At 44.0% G+C, this 20,701-nt stretch overlaps 1 protein-coding gene across 1 annotated transcript in view; it reads left to right on the plus strand.

Annotated features, from left to right (window-relative positions):
- The window catches only part of LOC128310243 (acetylcholine receptor subunit beta-like 2), a 30,357-nt gene extending 15,736 nt beyond the window's left edge, over nucleotides 1–14,621 (plus strand). Inside the window, exon 9 of the mRNA XM_053046834.1 lies at nucleotides 14,331–14,621. Within this exon, the coding sequence (XP_052902794.1) occupies nucleotides 14,331–14,546 (216 nt within the window). The 3' untranslated portion in view covers nucleotides 14,547–14,621. The remainder of the gene's footprint in view (nucleotides 1–14,330) is intronic.
- Nucleotides 14,622–20,701: the final 6,080 nt, after the last annotated feature.

A 20,701-nucleotide genomic window follows, 5' to 3' on the forward strand; every position in this document is an offset into this window, starting at 1 on the left:
ACGCTGCGCCAGCACCAGGGGAAGATCAAACATGTGCAACATGGCCTCGAATGGCTGTGGAGTGCGACGATGGCTTTGTTGACGTTGTCCGACAGCATCCGAAAAAGTTGCCCCAACACACACACCATCACGGTGATTGTGTTTTTCGATCGCAATAGGATAGTTTTGCTTAAAAGCGGTGCTAATGCGCTGCAAGCGGGTTACAAGCGATGGTCACTGGCCACTCAAATTAGTCCACCCCAGATGTTGCCCGTTCGGTGCTCCGTTTGGTGAAAGCTACAAAAGACTGGGCGTCTCCATCCATCCAATGTGGAGAAAATTTTATTTTTTATTTTGCATTAATTGAAAATGAATTAGTTTAGTATTTGTGTTTGATGATTTTTAAACTGTTTTTATTCAATACAGAAACTATCAACAAATGCCAAAATGAAATTATTTTAATGTCTTTTCCCGCTTCGACGGCTTTCTCAATCACCAGCACTGGTAATGGATTGGTGCCACATTGCTCGAATGGGCTACAAATATGCGCTACGAAGGCGCATTTCTTGCCACCGACTAATCAAAGCGGTGACGGGTGGTTGGGAGAGTAGTAGAGGTAGTAGAGTTTAAAATAACATTATAAGAAAATGATGTAATCGAGCGTTTGGTGGGCGGCAGGGGGTTTGTATCGTTGGGAAATGGGAAAAACGTGTGCGCTTTTGGCCTGTGAACGGATGGGCCTGTGGGCGTATGTGTACAGTCAGGTTCGGCATAAACAGCATAAACACAACCCCGTACGACCGGCACCGAGCATATAGCCGACCAAGGCCAAGCAACAGCAGTTGAACGTGCGCTGCACACGAGTACGCTTACTTCGGTCGAGCATACCGTTCATGCCGGTTTTAATGGTTTCCAAGGAAGGAGACGGAGCCGGGTGGAGGGTGGAAGGAAGCAGGCGATGCCAAAACCAAAATCTGTATGTTTCATGTTCGTGCCCGAAGGAGTGCTTTGGGTGTTTTGCCGGTGACGTCGATTTCTTCCATGTGCACAGCCCAGTATGGTCGTGGGTGTGTCCTTGTGGATCTTGTGTCTCCCGATCACCCTGCCGTTCCACCCGTTCTGCGTTCACAGTTTTCCATTTTGCCTTCGCAGCCACATGTGGCACCAAAAAAAAAAACAGCTCGCAGAGAAGAAGGATACGTGGATGTTGGTTGCGATGCAGCAAAAATGTGAGAAACTCCTTTGATGTTTTCTCGCTCCGAGCACTGCCACAGTTGCCATCTGGTGGAGCGTTTTCCAGTTGTTGTTCCACGCTCCAGCAGCAACGGCACACAAGACAGGAAAGCCGAGGAAAGGAAATGGGGGAGGATAAATAGTTGTAGCCCGATGCTGGAAGCTGTTTATTTGTTTGCTCTCAGTTATTTTGTTTCTGCAGCTCGATTGCCAACATTGCGGCCGGCGAAACGAAGAACAACGGCGTTCGCCCGGTCGCTGTTGATCAACGGATGGTATGGGAGGCCTTTTTTCTGTTTTCTTCGTGTGAACGTACACACATATACACACAAACAAACACACACACACACACACACATATAAACTAATGGGCAAGCGTGTGTAAGTTTCGTTCGATGCGGCACAGAGGGATGTTTTGATTTGATTTACTCTCCACCGTGAACGTGATGAGCGTGATGTTGTTGTGAACCAAAGGAAAGACGCCCACAGAACGCATTCTGTGATTATTCTCGTGATGAAGGACTGGTCAAGGGTTGAACGAGGGCACAGGTTATTATGATGGAAGGTGCTTGTGTATTGTCCGGTAAAACAAAAGGAAATTCTCACGTTCATCTTCTAGGGTGGGAACTCCCAATTTGTTGGAGTTTTTTAATGGCAATTAATGACCATCATTGTTAATGATGTTGAAAAGGTAAAGTTGAAGAGAAATGTTTATAAGTAGATGTGAAATCCTTTCCAATTTCGGGATCTCGTTCAGAAAGTATCGGGATTCTACTGACATATCTGTCATTAATGAAAGCTTTCGAGTGAGAAAAACTACAAACGAATTCAAAACTGACTAAGACTTTCTAGATAATTTTTTAAGTTGATTGTATTTTCCAAGATCAGGAATTTATTCACGCTGAAATTGATTCTGTTGAAATCTTTCACAAATGACAGATTGAAAGCTTTGCAATTACAATATGAAGGATACTAGATCAACCTTGGCAAAATTTAGTTAAACTTGAACATGGAAAACCCTGTAGTTGGGGTACTCGGTTTAATGTGTTTTTCTTTCCAGCGAGGCTGTCGCTAACAAAGCATAAGGAATCAACCAAATTCAATTCTTCCCCACCATTATGATGCATACGGTGACGCTGCAGAAGCTGAATTTGGGTGAAAGATAATAAGAATTCAGTACGACAGCGTGTATGGAATCGAACGCTTACGCAGCACAAGGGAAAGATTTAAAAAAGCCCCAAGTTTAAAGGTGAATTATCGACGACCGCGTTCCGGCGCGCGCGTTCCCTTCCCCAACTTGGGTTTTTTCCGCTTTTCGGGTGTGAAATGTTCCATCCACTGCCAGCAAAATGTGTAGCCAGTGCGAAGGTCGGTCGGCTGGTCGGTCGACCTGTGTGGTGCGTAATCGATGCGAAAAGGCGTTGAGTTGGTTGTTCATGCGAAAAGCGTTCCACCACTCCCGCACCACTCCCGTGGCCATTACCGTAATCGTAAAGAACATCCATTTTCTGCAGGAGATTCGGCGATCCTACAGGTTTCCCTTTGCGGTAGGGGTTTTTTGAGCGAAAAGGATAAAAAGATTGCTGCGGGATGAGTTTTTAAAAGATATAAGGCACAAATGGATGTGCAAAGGATGGTGGCCCGGGTCGTAGGTAAGAAGGAAAATCCGCCATCGAAAAAGGCAACGCGATAAAAGGGGAGTCAGCATTATTGCTGGAGTGAAGGCGGATGTTACATTGGATTTCCATTTTTAAAGCCGCACACCTTTTTCCATCCACGGTCGGGAAAAACCCCGTTCGGAGTCGGCTGAGGAGTAGTGACCCGTTTTCTGCCCAGGGTGTGATTGAGCGCAGACTCGATGAACGTAGTTGAACGGTTGAAAATAGAATTTAGCCGTTTTGGTTTTGGCACCGATTAAAGGCATCGGTTGTTGCCCGCTCGCAGCACGGTAACGGGGAGAATGCTAGAAAGATGGCATAATTAAGGCAGCAGCAGCAGGGAAAATATTTGCTCTTTAGCCGCTAACGAGCGCGGCCACCTCTCGGGGGCATCCAGTTTGCTGCGTGGCAGTTTGATCGGCAGCGGGCGGGTCATTGGCGGAATTGAAATTAGCCTTTTCCTTTTACCGCACCCTCCCTCCGGCCTTTGGCGGCATCGCTACCGTCGCTTTGTTCCGTCAATTTGTCGAACGGAAATCGTTATTTGAAGGTGTTTAAGTTAATGCGAATGGCATCGTAAAGCGATCGGTAAACGGCCGCGTACGGGGATGAGAAGGTTGGCATCGCCGTGTTTATCGTTTGGTCGAGTTGTAACAGTGCACATTTAACCTAACTGAACCACTTTCCGTTAGTGGTTTGGAAAGGATTCGATCGCCAAATGGGAAGCGTTCGCGTGTTCCGTTTGAGGCGGTTGACCTTGGCGGTTTAATGCGATTCATGTTGATGGGTTCCCGTTTAATGAGAGTATTGTACAGATTGTTACGTTTGAAATTATATGCTTTTGGCGAACATTTGTCATGCCATGATACAATCTTTGAGTCAATTGCTTGTAGTAGCACAGTTAAGTGAGGCACAAGAAGTCATTTCTGATTTCTTTTCAAGGTGAAGTGGAATATCTATTGGTAAATGTGTAATATTGCCACTTTTGTTGAGTTTTATAGTTAAGTGAATTAGATTTCATGCAAACTTGATTTTGCAGGGTTTGCAAGCTCAAGTAGGAATCATTTCCGAACTCTCTAAACTACTACGTGAAAGTTGAAATAGAATTTGTCCAAGTAGATTTAGAATCTCTTATTTCCTTCCTATTTGTTTTCCTAATTTTCCTATTTCCTTCCTATTTGTTGAAACATTTGCAAGTAGAAATGGGTTCTGTAGAAAGTAGAAAAGCTTTCTCATTTTACACACTTGTAAAGCTTTCAATGTGTCAGTCGAGAAAGCGTTGAACAGAATTGATTTCTGCTTGCAGCGGCTCCAGGCATTGGGAAGGTTTCCGGATCACTTTCGACACATTTTAGTTTAATTTTTAAACAATCCATTAATGGATGGAACACTCTTTGCACAACTGCAAAGCTTTACGTCATGACGGATCTGTCAGTTGAGAAAGCTTTACGCAGAGTAAATTTCATGTTGAATAGTGTAGAGAAAGAATTCCATATCTACCGCAACAAATTCTAGTTCAAAATGAAAAGAGTTCAGAAATGGTCACAAGTTTACAACTTGAACTCTACAAATCATTAGGTATGAAAGTGTCCTTTTGTATGTTGTTTGATGTTTTTGTTAATTTTCATTAATATTTCAATGTGTCTATATTGTTTTACTACTTTCAAGAGTTAAAGAAATATAGAACTGAACTATAACATACCCAAAGTTGCAAAAGGATACGAATCGAAGGTACAAAAAACATATTTTAATGCAATTTCCTGCTCCTATTTGCCGCGCACAATAGAACCAACTGAGGCACAAGCACACAGCGCACAGAATGCAATAAAAATATTTATGCTGACAAAAATTGATGCCGTTAATTTTATCTTCGCTTATCAACATCGTTGCGGCTGATGTGCCCAGGTATTGTGGTTGGACGTGCAACAACACCGAGCCCCGTCGGGCTCGCGCTCGTTTTGTGTACCGGATTCGGGATGGTGTGTTCGGGGCCTCACTATTTGTTCAGCATTACTTTGAAACGATAAAAGTGGCCATTTCACGGTGTGGCCTTTATCCCCCCCCCTCCACCCCCTCGGGACGGGCTGGCAAAAGATGGGTGAAAAACTACACACCAGGCACAGCGACGTGCTCGCGAAAATGAAATCGTGCGCAAAGAACGAATATCTACGATATGGGGGAACCGGAGACGACGGCCGGGGTGGCCGGGGTGGTCACGAAGGTGTATATGGGTTGGAGAATAAATGGCCTCCTCGTACGGTGCAAGGGCACAACATGTGCCCGGTGTTCCTATCAGCGCGGCTGATCGACGTCGATATTTCACGCGGCCACCGTTTCGCAACGGGACGTTGAAAAATGTTTTGCGGCTGCGGTTCGGAAAACCCGCGTACAGGCCACGCGTATGTCCGCGCTAACCGCATGCTGCCATAGTAGGTGGAAGAGATAGTCAGGGAGGGCACCACACCGACGTGAAGAAGAGCAGTTAAAATGATAAATAACAAATGGCTGCCGCGGGAGGTTATCGTCCGCCCCGAAGTCGTCCCGCAACAAGGATCGTTCGTATTCGTACAGATCCCTTCTATTGGTGTGTGAGTGTCCGGGTGCTCAGCATAACCGGAAGGGACGATCAGCGAAAGCTTAAGTTAGCCCGGCGATGGTGTGATGCGGACATCAGTGCCAGTGCGGGTGCGAATTGACGAGAGCCGAACCGAAAAAAGGGTGCAACGGGTAGGAAAATTGCTTTCCTCTCCAACATCAAAGCCCATTTGGGGCCCGCCGTTGTCGAAGGGTCACTCGGCGAACTCGCTCCGATCGGTGAAGGGATGGCAGTCCATTACAGCTCATTGAAAATTCCCTTCAGCTTTCTTTCGCTCGATTTGATCCCAAAGTACTATCTCATCGTATATGAACCGTTCTGGCGTCCGTTCGCACGTACATTTGGTGGATCGGTTCTCGAGGGCGGGTAGGATGGTTTTTTTTTTTTGGTTTTTGCTGTTGTTCTCTACCAGCAGTCACTTCAATCTTACAAGGATCAACCTTTCAGTACCAGACCTTTTGCCATTGCGCTGGTTTGTACTATAATGGGTATTTTTTTGCTGCTGCTGCTGCTGCTGCTGTACTTCCGCGGACATGCCACACTTGGGTCATTGTTGTAGTACGCTGGAACGACCGAGAGATTCCAACTGGACCGGCTGTGGATGCCATTCTTTGAGTCTCTGTGTGCTTTCACGGCTGTGTTTTTGTTTCGTTTCTTTGTTTTCTTTGTCGTTTAGCTGTCGAGAGCTTTTTGTGCGTGTGTGTTTGCTTTAGCACACAAAACCGGGTACGTACGCATTGATTTTCCGCTGCCGCAACCGAGTTCCGTGGAATTAGAAATCTGAGTTTGATTTGAATGAATTTTATGGATCATTGAGCCGTAAGAGCGCTACCGACTCCAGTTGACAGGAGGCGTTTGCTAATTGTTTGATTGGTTCAATAAGCAAAATGGTTTCGTTCTATACGCAGATCTGTGGGGATGTAGATCTATCTGCATGCTTTAAAGGCTTAAAGTACAAATTTCGCTTAATTTATTATAAGTTTTCCACTCTTTATTATGAGTTGATGTTTGTTTAATTATGTTATATTGAAAAGAATCTCTTAAATATCGTTTTTTTGTGTTAATCTCATCTTAAATATTTTAAAAGAACGTTTAAGATAGAGCAGAGCCTTTTTCGAAGATTTTAGTAATACACTCCTAGATCGTTTAAATGTATTCTGTCCCTGGAATTTGTGCGGTTTACCATAGTCTTTCTCTGCTGACGTATACCGCTTAGGCTATGCTCTTTTTCCGAGTACATGTTAGCCTTGTGTTGATCCTTCGGAACTGCCATAAAGATAGTTTGATTTCCCAGAATTTACATGCAGCATTTGGTAGAACTTTGGTATAAAGTAAAACATTAAACTTCGAAACGCTTCCAGCAATACGTTCCTTCGTTCGTTCAGTGATTTCCACAGAACTTGTGAAGCCAACAGATTTACTCTCTTCGCAGAACACAATTTTCTCGCAATGGAATAGAGCAATAGATGTGGAGGTAGGTTCTTGTTGTTTGTCGAAATATGACGCTAGTGGTTTCTGTGTTAGTGATCGTACGCGTGAAGGAAGACTACAACACTTTAACAACGCTCCTTTGATGCGATTTGGTGGGACCCGGTTCTGTGTTATATATTATGAGCTGCGACAACTGAACGACTTCAATTACTGGGGAACATCAGCGAACTCTACTGACGTGATTGAGCAGTTTGGCCTCACGTTGGTCAGATTGACCAACAGTTTCGATTTGAAGATATCAAAAGATGGCATTATTCGTAGCTTGCGTCAAAAGAAGAACGCTTCTTCCGTGGCTGTATTTGAGCTCTGCGCCAAAGGGAGACAAAAGGTACTGCCAATAAGTCAGACATTACTCTTAATAGTCCATCTGTAATCATGTACAACCAAGAAAAAAGTGAATGTTTAGTTGTACTAACATCGGGCTGAAACGGTTCAGCGCGGGTTTTCACACATGCCTGCTTAGATCATGAACTATCGAGGCCATTTTATTCTCGACCATGAGGCCCTTGTGTTGATACTCATACATAGAAGAGTTCGCTAATGTTTGTGTCTGTTATGAGCTATTAAAAACATATTTAAACTGTTATATGGAAGTAAGTAATAGTTGAAAATTATTTTGCCAATATACCCAACCCACTTAGAGGTTGTTGTATCTCACTAGAAGCGGCCATTATTGAAATTATTATGCCCATTACATCGATTTTTGCTTGAATAATTTACATTGTAAAAGCATGACATCGTACCGAGGCAGCATAATTTACCATTGCCTAATCCCACCGGGATTTAACAGCATTAGAGCCATAAAACCCAGTGCCAAAGTTAAAGCTTCTTCCCTAGGCGGACAAAAAAACCCGTACACAACCGAACACCCGCTCACGGACGGGGCTCGCGATAAATAATAAGGCCCACTTTAAACGGCAATGAGATGATGTTAAATTGACTTAATGAAAATGATAACGAGCTAGCTCGGCAGCAGCACAACAGCGCCCATGGACAGAGACTCCCTTCCCGGCAGCCAGTGTGTCACGCACGAAACAGTGCCACACGAGAAACGCCGTAGGAAAAAAGGATGGCGCCGTTTGACAAATATTCAGTTTTGTTTGGTTCGCTACGCGTTACGCGTTTTTTGTTGTTGCCGTATGCCGGCTCGGCGGTTCAGTTTGCTTTGTGCGAAGGGGGATGGGTTTTTGTTTTTTGGTGCTTTATCCGGCATGCTTAGGCCTTCCTATTATGGTCCACCGTCAAGCGTTACGAAACGAACGGCAGATGAATGTCTTTGATAAGAGGATAAGATGGGTGGTTTCTTGCTTGGGAGGGCGAGGCGAATGGGTTCCTGTGGCCGTGGCGTGATTATGGCTGCTTGCCGAGTTCGAGCCCGCGCCTGTTTGTATCCGCTCGAGACAAAGCGGAAGCCGAACTTCGCAGTGCCAGCCACCGCTTGAATTGGCTTTTTGTTGATGATAAATATTGCCACCTGAGAGAAAAAAACAAGCAGTCGACAGCGTGCGCACGGTAGAGAAGGATTTGGCAAAAGGTAATGTTTGAGTCGATTTCACTAAAGGTCGTCCAATAATCGGTCCGTTACGGTCCGTGGTCGGGTTTTGCCGTAAGGGGTGCATGAAGGAACATGAAAGAAACTTTGCAATTTTTCTAATCCTTCTACACCTTCTGGGAGTTGAAAGTTAACTTCTCGAGCCCTGGCACTCTTTCCCTTGTCCTATGCGTCGTCCCATTCGTCCCTTTCTTTCCCTTCGTGTGCCCTGCTCGACCGCTTCCCATGAGCCGTTGGTGACCGGCACAGATTTTCGGGACAAAATGAGTGTAATGATCATTAAAATTTAATCCCTCTAGAGTTTTTTTTTTTCGGTGCGCCCACGGACACTGTCCGTCCGGTATGATCCCGTTGTTGTTTTTTGAGCGTTTTGTTTCAACCCAGAGCGCCCCGTGGTAGTATCTATTTGTGTCTTTTATTTTGTTTAGACCATCTCGCCATCGTACCTTTTGCGAGGAACAGTCGAATGGTTTCGGGTGCCCGATGTAGTAAAGGTAATTGTGAGACCGTTTGCGAAACGCCCCATTCCACCGGGACGTTGGGCAATGTTTTCACGGCAGGAGATTTGCCCGAAAAGCGCTGACAAAACGGACGGAAAGCCCTAATTAAAGTTGATGGGGTATTTGAGTTCGTAAGTCACGGGACTAACCGGTGGGGTTTAGCTTAGGCTAAGTCGATGCTTCCTTGAGCTATGTGAAGGGGCTTCGGCGTGGGAGTACACTCTGTACACTCGAACGAGACGTGTTCAACTTTTATCCGTCGGCAAACCATATCCCATGGTACGTGTGGGTGTTTGTGTGTGTTTCGGTTTTCCACCATGTCCTTCCTTAACAGAGTAGGTACGAAAAAGAAACACGTTTGGGTCATTTGAGAAGGTAAGCGCTTTTCGCTAAAGCATGTTTCGTCGTTCGTTTAGCCGATGGGTAATGCATTATGTTAAATTATGGTACTGGTTTAAGACGTAATTTTCGTTACTGTTAAAGTGGAGATTAAAGTTGCGTGGAATTGATAACGAAAAAAAACATCGGAACTGGTTCCAACGGTGCAATCAGAACCGTCAGAATCTGTCGGAGGAGTTGTCGGAATCGTTCGGGAATATTACAATCATGTCGAAACTGTCGGAATCGGTTGAATGGAAACGGAACTTTCTGAATATCTAGTTCTAGTTCACATCCGGCAAAGATTGTTGTTGTAACGTTGTCTATTGAAGTTCAGACTCCTAAATGACCGATTAGTCCGTCTCTGTGTAGTAACACTACTGTAAGGACGAAAATAGTGAACAATTTTTCTTCAAACTGTCAAATAAGTTTCCACGCCTACTTGTCAATATACCCTACATGTATCGATCTGCATACTGTATAGACCTTGGGTCACTACCTTAAAAACTAATGATGCAGATTGAAGAAGTCTATGAATTCTATTAAAATACATTGTTCGAAGTGATATTTTTTTACGGTGGAATACCATATTTCGTTTCAATTGTAATGTCTGTAACCGTGGGGTGGATTGTCGTAATATCTAACGTAGGATATAAACTCACAGAGCGCCAGAAATGGAAGGCCTCTAGACACCCCTCGAGGTTGTTGTGTCGATAAAGAATTAGTAATGTCTAGACTAGATAGGCCAGGGATTAGTCTAATGCTTCAGTCATTACACCATAGGAAGACAGTTTACTGCTAACTGTAGTAGAAACTAGATCATCTTCAAGGTTGTTTCGCAAAATGAATAATTTATTGTAGACTTGGTTTAGTGTTCCGAAGATATTCAATAGAGTATACTAGCGTTTCACATTTTATTGGAGCTTAAAGCCTTGGCCAACATTTAATTTCATCTCCAAATCCCAATGTCTGTGTAGGATAGAGGTCGAGTAATATAGAGCAATTTGACAAGTAGCCAAAAGTTCGTTACACGTGATTTGACGTTTGGACGCCCTTTTCCGTTCAAATGTTTTGTGTGTAGTTGTGTTGATTAATCGGGATATAGTAAACAAGTAGGCTAGACGCAAGGAATCTTACACGGGCGACGAAATGTCAAATGAAATCCAAAATGGTGAACCTCTATCTTGGCTATTACTCGACCTCTATCCTACACAGACCTTGTCCAAATCCCTAATACCGAATGTGTTTCAACGCGAATATTTCAAAAGCTACTTAACACAAGTTTTCTCAGGATTTCTTGAAAGCATGTTACTAGAACTTATCTTTTTCAAGTGTTCTTCGCTCGTCTGATCTCGATTAAAAACATGAATAAGGCTCTCAGATGTAGCTTAGACTGTTCAGGGTAATTCATCGTTATCCCATCCTCGTTATCCCATCGTTAGCCGTTCGGTAAAGTTAAGTTCATGGCAAATCCAATAACTTCACAGGTATTCGTCATTAGCATCTTCGAATGCTCCCTTATGCAATGATGTAAATTTGTGCCTTTTCAAATAACCATAACCCCGTGGTACATGTAGGTTTATGTAAATTGCAACTATTTAATGGCACTCCCAGCAAAGGATCGCGAGGATTCGCTCGCACCGCGTACATATTGTTTACCGTGCGCGTAAGCACCGAACCGTGCTAACGGCCTGTCTGTGGCGCTTAAAACACAGAAAAAAATACCGACTTCCACGGCAAACTTCGCATAAAACTTCACTAACACACTTCCCGTACTTGTTTTTTATGTGATTTACGTGCCGTCATTAGTGCGCCATCAAGCTAGCGGCCCGCTTGGCCTTTTACCATAGTATCCTTTTTTTTCCCCCCGTTTCGCGTTTCTCGAGTGTGCACTTTCGTACCTTGATGATGAATACATTTTCTGGTCGATTTTCCTTAATCGAGCCGCTTCCTTTCGAGTTCCATCGGAACGATAAAGATTATTGCCGTTTATCGTCCCACGATCGTTGACGGCGATGGGTTTCTCCTTAAAATGGGCGCGGACAGCGGACCCCGGAGGTGTGTTCGTGGCCGGCCGCCATCATCATCATCGTCATCGGCGGACGGATCTCGTTAGCAGCAGTGCGCGGCAAGGAAATGGGCAGCAATTACAAAGCAATACAGAGCATCTTCCTTCTGCAACCGGCAAAAACCCAGAACACAGAACCCTGCCGGTGACCGAACGTTTTCAGGAGGATAATTAAATTTACTGAAAATAAATCCCAAGTGATTAACATAAAACGATGTACGATGACTCCGCTGTCCGCCATCGCCATCGCTGTTTCCATCAAGCGGCAAGCACCACCACCGGAGCAGCAGGATGTTAAAGATGTGGCAAAGCGGCAACGTCTAAATGGTGTGTGGGACGTAACCGTGGAAAGGTCACTCACGTTGGGGATGAGCAAGCCTGCAAACGGGGGAGAGTGTTCTGAATAGCGTAAGGTCACCAGGGAAAAATGTCCAATCCAATTTTTCCCTCAATACATTAAGTGCGAACCATCGTTGCTTTCCTTTTCGCACATCATCATCGCACTACTATTGTACCAGTTCCAGGAAAATGGCGCGAAAAATTGCGTTCGTTTGCCTATTTCCTACCGCAATACAGTGCCGGCCACCTCAGGAGACCCGGATATAGGGGAGAAGCGGCGTACGTTCGTCGTGAAAGTACCTCAAATATGTACATTAATTATTGTGCGTAGAAATGATTGTCTCTTTGCGTCGTTTGCAGTTCGACGATGACGAAAAGCTCGAATAATTCGCGATACCCTCTGTCCCAGGTCCTTCAAACATTTTTGTCAGTTCGTGGCCGTCAGAACTTCGATTTTTTTTTCGAGGGTGGAAATAAAGAGAAGAAGAAGAAAGAAAAAACAAAAGCACAACAACACAACAATGATATTTGGTTATAAAGGCTAACCGGAAGAGCGCATACCGAAAGCCCCGGATACACACAAAGCCCAATGTTGAACGTGTGATGAGCGCATATCTTCCCCCATTTTCCATCCATGTGCGTCACGCTTTCCCTTTTTGCGCTGGTTTTTGTCTGGTGTGTAGGAATTTGTGTTCCTTTTTTGTGTTTGTTCCGTACCCTACCTATCCTACTTGGGATCTCTGTTGGGATGCTGTGAGATGTTGCGAGCGTATATATCCTTTGGTGCTCGGGCTAAAGCTGCGTATGCGTGTGTGTTTTGCTTTGGCGTATGAAAGTTTGGAAAAATGCGTTGCGTGCCGCTGTTGTTGTGCGCACAGTTCTTTTGCCATAGTGTGTGGCGCACAGCGGGGAAGGAGTAGGAGTGGATTTATTGTGGGTGTGTACCACCCCACCTAGAACACTTTTGGCCGCTGTGGATCAAAAACGATATTTTTAGAAGAAAAAGCCGGCAGATAATTAGGGTCATCAATCAAAGTGAGGCAAATTAAATTTAGCACAGTAGGCGTTTTGTGCACGTATGTGTGAGTTTCGTTTGATGCATCAGCTTATCAGTGCTTGATCGAGTAGGCCGGGGGATGTGTTGTGAATTAATTTCCATTTTTTGTTCCTGCTGTTCGATTAGGACTTTTCCCTTTATGTTGAAGTGTGCGTGAGGCGTCGAGTAAAATGCGGTTAGGTTCTTCAAAAAATCTTCAACCATTACAGTCAAGCATTTATATTTAACACCGCGAAAAACGGTTCGTGATGCTGTTTGTTGCTGAAGATAATAAATCTAAATTGCACCGATATCTGTCAACAGGCTTGTAAACAACGCACAATACAAAGGGAAGTTTACATCCTGCCGAGGGTGGTGGCATGTTTTTGGTACAACAAAAACGGATCAGGTTTGTAGATTGTATCGAATTCTTCTTCGCTAATTGCAACCGAAAACCAATCAGCGTGGCAAATATTGTGCTTTGGAAAGTGTTGTCTATCCACGGTGTAGATTACACGGCAAACCCTCCACCCCCTCGCTGTGCCTTTAGGTTTCTCGCGAAACTAATTAATCACCGACAGCAATGAACTGTCCGATGGCTTAAAAATAATATTTCCATTTGAATGAAATCCACAGCATCATTCCTTCGGCTCGCTCGTGATGATGATGATGATATTGAATATCATTTTCGCTCCACCAATACGGCGACAGACTCCCGCATGTTGGGAGGGAAGGTATTTCGGGAATTTGATACTCTCTGCATCGCTCGGTAGCATGCTAGCTCCATTGGGGGGACGGTTGCTTCCGAAACTTGGGGTGAGTCCAGTTTTAGCTTTGGCAAACCGGCAGGATGGAAATTAAAACAATATCGTAATAGTATTCATTCAATTTTCGGATGAATTATATGCATATTAATCAATCATGTTTCCCGTGCCTGCCTTGGCACATGGCTTCGGTCGAATGATCCGCGATTTTGTCGGTGATAAGAGGGTGCGGTTTCGCCGAGGTTCCGGTGTTTGTGGGGCTGCTTGCATTTTTTTTGTTGTCCGTTGTGTTTGTCCCTAAATTACGCTACCGGCGCACCAGTGCAATTGGATACTTATTTTCCCTCTCCTTCGTATATGCGGCGGACGGTGGGGCAGTGGGCAGACAAACCTTATTAGATGCGATGAAATTGAGTTGTTGAATGAGGGGACAGAAAGATTGTGTGAAGAAAGCAAGAGGCAGGGATGGTAGAATGATGATTTATTTGAACAATCTCTATTGGAGCGAATGGAGCAAAGTGTTTAAAGAAAAAAGACATATTTTAAAAATATTCTGCGTACTATTACGGATTAGAAACCGATACATAAATGTAACCGTTCAAGGATGAAAACAAAAAATAGTATCACAATATAATATGTCAAAGGTGTAGTAAGTAAACTACAAAAGTAATACTATACAGTTGAACATTTTAATCATGATAAGTAATGGCCACTCTCCATCCATATCTATTCCGCAGATCGTCGAAGACTGGAAGTTCGTTTCGATGGTGTTGGATCGGTTCTTCCTGTGGGTGTTTACAATTTCCTGCATTTTCGGCACGTTCGGTATCATCTTCCAGAGTCCTTCGCTGTACGATACGCGGGCCCCGGTCGACCAGCAGCTGAGCGAAATACCGCTGCGCAAGAACAACTTTATGCTTCCGCCGGACATCGTACGTATCACGCTGGATTAATGGATCCGCTCGGCGGGTGGTGGGTTTTAGGGTGAACCGAGAACCGGGGGGAGGGTTTTTTGTTTGTGTTTTTTTTGTTTTGGTACACCATCCATTTGTCGTAACACGTAACGCGAGACGGCTACGGGACGGGTGTCTCCCGGGTGCGATGGTTCAACATGGCAGCAGGCAAACAGGTATGGTGTGCAATGTTTTGTTATGCGGTGTTGTGCTATGAAGCCGACACGACATGGCGTTTGCAACTGGTTAAGGTTTAAAGTAAAGTAGCTCTGCATTTATAACGAAACTACTACGAATACGAACAGCGAATCGATAGCATTTCTTAATCGAAGTTTAACATTACGGTAACAACAAAACCAAAATTTAGTGAATAAAACGTAACGAGCACATGTTTGTACTGGGTTTAAATGTACCGTGGTTGTTGTTTACACTTTTCGTCTTTGTTTACTAACATAAATGAGAGAAATGTGAGAAATGTCTAGAATATTCTTCTGCAGACTTATACAAAAATTCGCATAGCTCTTAAAGTTAGAATTAGAATTCAAATTTGAATTTTTAAGGCTTTTATTTAAATTTTTTTAATAATTTTTGTTCTTGGCAATGGAATATTGACTAATACAGCCTCTAACAACCAGACTCAAACAAACAATAACGGATCAACAATCCAGCCTGGTTTAAGACGATGCTTTTGGATATTCCGACAGCATGTCACAGACAAAAGTCGACAAATTACTAAAATGAGTAAGAGAAAGGACAAAAAATAATGTAAGTAATCAACATCGAACACCTAAAAAAGTATAATGTCCAAAGCAACTACATTTGCTTGGTAAGTATTTTCCAAACTGTCTCCAATCCAATCAAATTTATCTTCCAAATATTACTTCATCCGTATACAGTGCGAACGCGTTCATACACTTTGATTGCCCATCAATACAGCTTACAGCTAGAAAATGTATCAAACAGATCTCGGGAAAGGAAAAACAGCACACCACTTACACCGCCAGCATAGAATAAAGAGCAATACAAAACCCTCTTTTAGGGCATCCACAAAAAAAAACAAGAATGAAAGAGAACAGTTTAGCATTTGTACAACCACTACCAGCGCCACTTTGTAGTGTTCTTTCAAGAGCTTTGTGCAACGAAGCACTTTGCAACGAAGCGTGAGGATATTTTAGCACTCGTTCTCACTTTTGCGACACCGCTTCGAGACAGTTTGGAGCCGTTGGTGTAAGTTGGAGGGACACGGAAACTTACGGTAGTGCACAGAGAGAGACGCATAGAGAGGAAGGCAAAACTTTGCATGTACTTGTAGCTTCTCCACTACACAGAGTGCTGCAGCACTACAGCATGAAATGATTGGAAATTTTGCACTTCTTTCACTAGTGGACCATTTCCGACGACACATTGTTGAGGGTAAAAGTTTTTACCGTAGCTTATCGAAGGAAATCAAACTGAAAGTTGTATTGCTTGTGGCCTGGCATCTCTGGGGTAGAGGCAATATTATTGATGTACATAAATCCTCGAAAGTTGTATGATAGATATTGTATTATTTCTTTACCATTTCAAGTCAAATAGTTGGAGTGGGATAGATGTTTCCCTCATCTCTCATAAATTTAATTGCCCCTTGACGTGGAAGGAATCATATTCGGCTATTCAAAATTAACCTCAATGACGGATAGGAGTGTGCTACTGAGATGCTACCAAACACAACAGCGAAGTGAAGAACATCCTCCCCCTGAGACGAATCGTCTGCTTGACTCTGATGACATTCGCTAATTGTGCAAGCTCTATGTTTCTGAATGTTGTGATATAATTATGAACGAAATAACACGAGAAGAATGGTAGCGATCCCTCTCCCAGGCACCACGACGACCACGGCATCCTTTTGTGCACCGCCCTCGTATATAAAATCATGCCGGCGCGATTGTAATTAGGTTCACCGTATATACCTTACCGTACGTACTCTTTGCTCTATCGGTAGCGCGGCATCTGGCATGTTTCGGCTGGCCAAACCTGGCGTGCCGAAACGGTACGGTGGCGCCCGAGAGGGGGCGGGGTGGAAAATTAAAGACAAGTCGGTGAAAAATGTGAGCTACGAACGAACGAGGTCGGAACGCTCAAATGGCCACGGTGGAACATTTACGCTGCAGTCTCACTTCCGTCCGTTGTGCCATCCGGTTGCAAACACACGGGCGTTTTGCCTGAAGGATGCTCGTCGGTGACAATTGCAAAACTGAGTGGATCTAATTATTCACAGTACGGCTGAAATTCATAACAATATTACGCGAGCGCTTTGGCACTCTTTGGATCCCTCTGGATCCAGTAGTACAGTGAGGTGTGAGGATTGCGATTTTTAACCATTTTTGTTAGCTATGGTTAAAATTGTTTAAATGAAATAAATAGTTTATCCGATATTGCTCTTTATTTTTAAATAGTATCATTAAGTTTAGTAAGTCAATACATATATAAAGAACAATAATACATATTTCCTTTTATGTACTTAAAAAAAGCTCGGAAGCTGAAGACACTGTAGCAAGCTCGTATTGCTATTCCTTATTGCCTTTATTATATTATCTTATTATATTATCTATATTATCTTATTATTTGAAAAGATCCTAGAGAGCTCGCGAGCATGCCAGCGAACAGTATACATATCTGAGTTTAACTCGATAAGAGTATAAAGTGGTTAAACATCTGTTCGGCACTGTGGATATGAGTGAAACACCATTGCATTGCTTTTCCGGTTGGAAGTCCTTATTAGTGTCAAAAGGGTGAAAGCACGGAGCAAACTTCGCTTAACCAACCAAGCGAGATGGATGTATACCGTCCCTAATAAGATGGGGAACGCTTTTTTCCCTCCACTCTAAATCCGTACTTTTTTCTTCTGTTGCTCAATTACGACAGCTTCAATCGTTCCACCGAACACGAACGAGTACTGTAACACAGCCAACTTTGACTGGCTGCTGTCGCCGTTGGTCGCAATGGAAACCGACCGCCTCCTGTAGATGGTGCAAATATTTGTGCACACGCTAGCTAGGAAACATGTCGGTACTCCGGTGTTTGCTTCCGGTTCCACTGGACTAAATGCAGGTTGCACTTTGCTATGGCTTTTGCCTTCGCCGTGCGTAGTGTTATGGCCTACACGATACACAGCACGATATCCGGACCTTCATTCCGTAAACGAAAAAAAAAAGGAAACACAAATACATGTATCAACCTTTCAGGTGATTTATCTCACTCACATGAAGTACGGAATGGAATTCCATCGCTGTCGCGAGAATAGCGCGCGCGCCTGTACACATTGCGCGTGACAGTTTGTTGCCCAAAAAAAAAAAAAAAATGGCGGTTCGGAATGTGTGGCTGAATGATTATTTCTTTGTGAAAGTTTTCCAATTTTCGCACCGAGCTGAACAGCTGAAGTGTCTTGATTGTGCGTGGCAGCGTGGTATGTATTATGCTTGCGAACAGTCAATCGTATTACACGAACGTTAGACGTTGAAATGGACGCGATCGGTTCGGTTGCCCTGGGTAGAGATTTATTTTTGCGCGTAGTTATTTCGTCCGCCGTTGGGAAGTGTTTGTCATGTGTCTTTTATTGTAACATGAGCTTGAAGGGTGTGTTTTAGAGTATATTGCCATCGTTTTGCGACCGGAGCGTCGGCAGAAGTTTTCCGATCGTGGTTCCGATTTATCCGTTTTTTGGGATTTTATTTCTGTTTCGTTGGTTTAAATTTTCGTTTTAATCCTCTAGTCAATACGCAACTAAAGACTTGTAGCTTTAGTCTTTAGCTTAAAATTACTTTTAAATATTTAAAGCCATTTTAACGCCATCTTTTAATTTTAGTTGATTAAATGGAACCTTAAAGACCCAAAACTGTTTAGAATCGGTAGCGAGGTCCACTCTCTCACCACAAAAACAGAGCAACGTTCCTTTCCCTGCCGCTGAGCTAATTTAATTAAAACTAGCACTGTTTTAAACATCCGGAGCGCAGTTAGCAAAACAACAACAACAGCAAAAAAAAGCACAGGAACAGGAACTGCAAGAGACCCAGAAAAAAAGGAAGCAAAGGCAAAGAAATTAAAGGTTCCTCATGAGAAATTCACCAGCCAGCCACTTGAACATGCCGGAATGTGGTCGCACTAATTGATATTAACGATTATACTGCCTTTTGGCGGAAGGGAAAGTCCTTGGCAGCCACCGTTAGGAACTCGCTGGAACTCGCTGAAAATTGCTACCGCGTGGCAGTTAATTTGGTCAAATATAAAACTTTATCATCTCAAAACCCATGGCTTTAGGTTTGAGATTATTTCTGGTATGTGGTTGGCCTTTTTTTCTCCTTCTGCTTGTTGTTGCTTGGTTTGGGGTGGTCCGTCCACCGTAGAGGTTTCGTGGTGGTCGAGTGAAATTAATAGCATAAGTAGCCGGTGCTTCGTTCCACCACCGCGCGTAATGATAATGTAAGTCATAGAGATGAGCCCCAAAAGATGAGACTGGACGGAACCCGGTTGTGCCCCGGAGGCTGTTAAAATATGGTGGTACCATAAATTACGAAAATCGAATAGAATCGTTCTTCGCCCGTTGGATTGAGGTACGGTTGGCTGGTACACCTTTGGCTCACGTCGAACCGGGCCTCTAGATTGTGATATCACGGCTACGGATGATCCGGTGTGCTCATCGTTGCGGGTACACCGTGCAGTACGTGAGTTTATTTTTCGTCCCCAAACCGATGACTTCTCGCTATGTCCGGAAGAGAAATGAGGAAAAAATATGGTCGAGATTTTCCGCATGTACACATCCGAGGGTTGGGGGCCCTCCGGGGTGAAGCTCACGACCAAACTTAGCCCAGCTGGAAGCTCGCGTATGATGATGTTCACCGCGGAAAAGCGCTTGTGTGCGCTGGTCGGGGGTCGAAATTCCGTTCTGCTGTGTCCGGGTTTTATGCCGTCCTTTTTTGAGCAACTAAACCCAAAAAAAAAGCGCACACACAGTAAGGACAACCATCTGATACCTTCGTGCGCTTCGTGGGCAACTGCTCTACATTTTTCTATGTCCCGGTTTGGGAGGGCTTTTAAAAAAGCCACTTTCTCGTTTAACGCATGGCGATATTTCAGAATGCGCTGGCGACGCGAAATTGGATATTATGGGCACGCTGTGGGAAAGATTTGGGTTTTAAATTTAATCATGACCGGCTTTGGTTGCTTCAGAATGCGCTTGCTGGCGGGGCGTTTCGGGCTCTTTCTTTTTTCCCCCCCCTCCGATGTCCGCAGGGTAGAGGCCTCTACTTTACAAGCGAGATTACAAGTTACTGCTCGTTTAGCCGCTTCAAACCGGCTGGAAGAATATGGACCCGACCCGACAAACGAACGCGCGATGACGAAAGTACGCCGCGTGTGCCACTGAAAGCGTGTGCAGCGTTAAACGATTTTTGGTGCAAAATATTAACCCACCCTCTGCTGGCCACCCCCTTGGTGCTCCCATGCTCGATTCAAACGGAAAAATATTGATGTGCGAAAATCCCAAGTGCAATAAACATCCACAGCAGACCCTTTTCTTCGGCGTGCGATGAAGGCGGAGAAGAACCATGACAGGCGCATGGAAATAAAATAGCCACCTCCCTGAAGCGGAACAAAAGACAAACACACATAAAAGTATGCAACAAAAAAAAAAAGACGAGCAACGAATAATAAAATACCAAAACTCCCAGTCGTGGATAAAATGATGAGAAATGTGCCCCCGGACTGGTGCGCAAAGCGATGGTTTTCCTCGCTTTTCATGATGGATTTTGTTGTTTTATTGTAGTTGTCCCATTCGATGGTACTGGGACGCATCCTTTTTTTTCGTTCGTTTGTTTGTTTGTTTCTTCCGGCAGGCCATCCTCGCAAGACCCGGCACGAGACGAGCGATGTGTTTAGTTTATTTTTATTTGATTCTTTTTGGCGTGCTTTTTGGTCCATTTTCTTCCACGCTGCGTTACAATGTGCACGCCTCTCTTTATAGTTAGTCGGTTTTCTGTTTTGTTTCGGTGTGCTGTTTCAAGTGGAAGAATTTTGGAACTGTTTGTTTCATTTTGTGCGGTAGTAATGCCTCCTTGCTTGCCTGTTGTTCCCTTTGTTTTGCGTACCGTGGTGAATTTATGTCTGAGGATTTACTTTCG

The sequence above is a fragment of the Anopheles moucheti genome, chromosome 2 (genome assembly GCF_943734755.1).
Source record: "Anopheles moucheti chromosome 2, idAnoMoucSN_F20_07, whole genome shotgun sequence".
Classification (NCBI taxonomy): domain Eukaryota; kingdom Metazoa; phylum Arthropoda; class Insecta; order Diptera; family Culicidae; genus Anopheles; species Anopheles moucheti.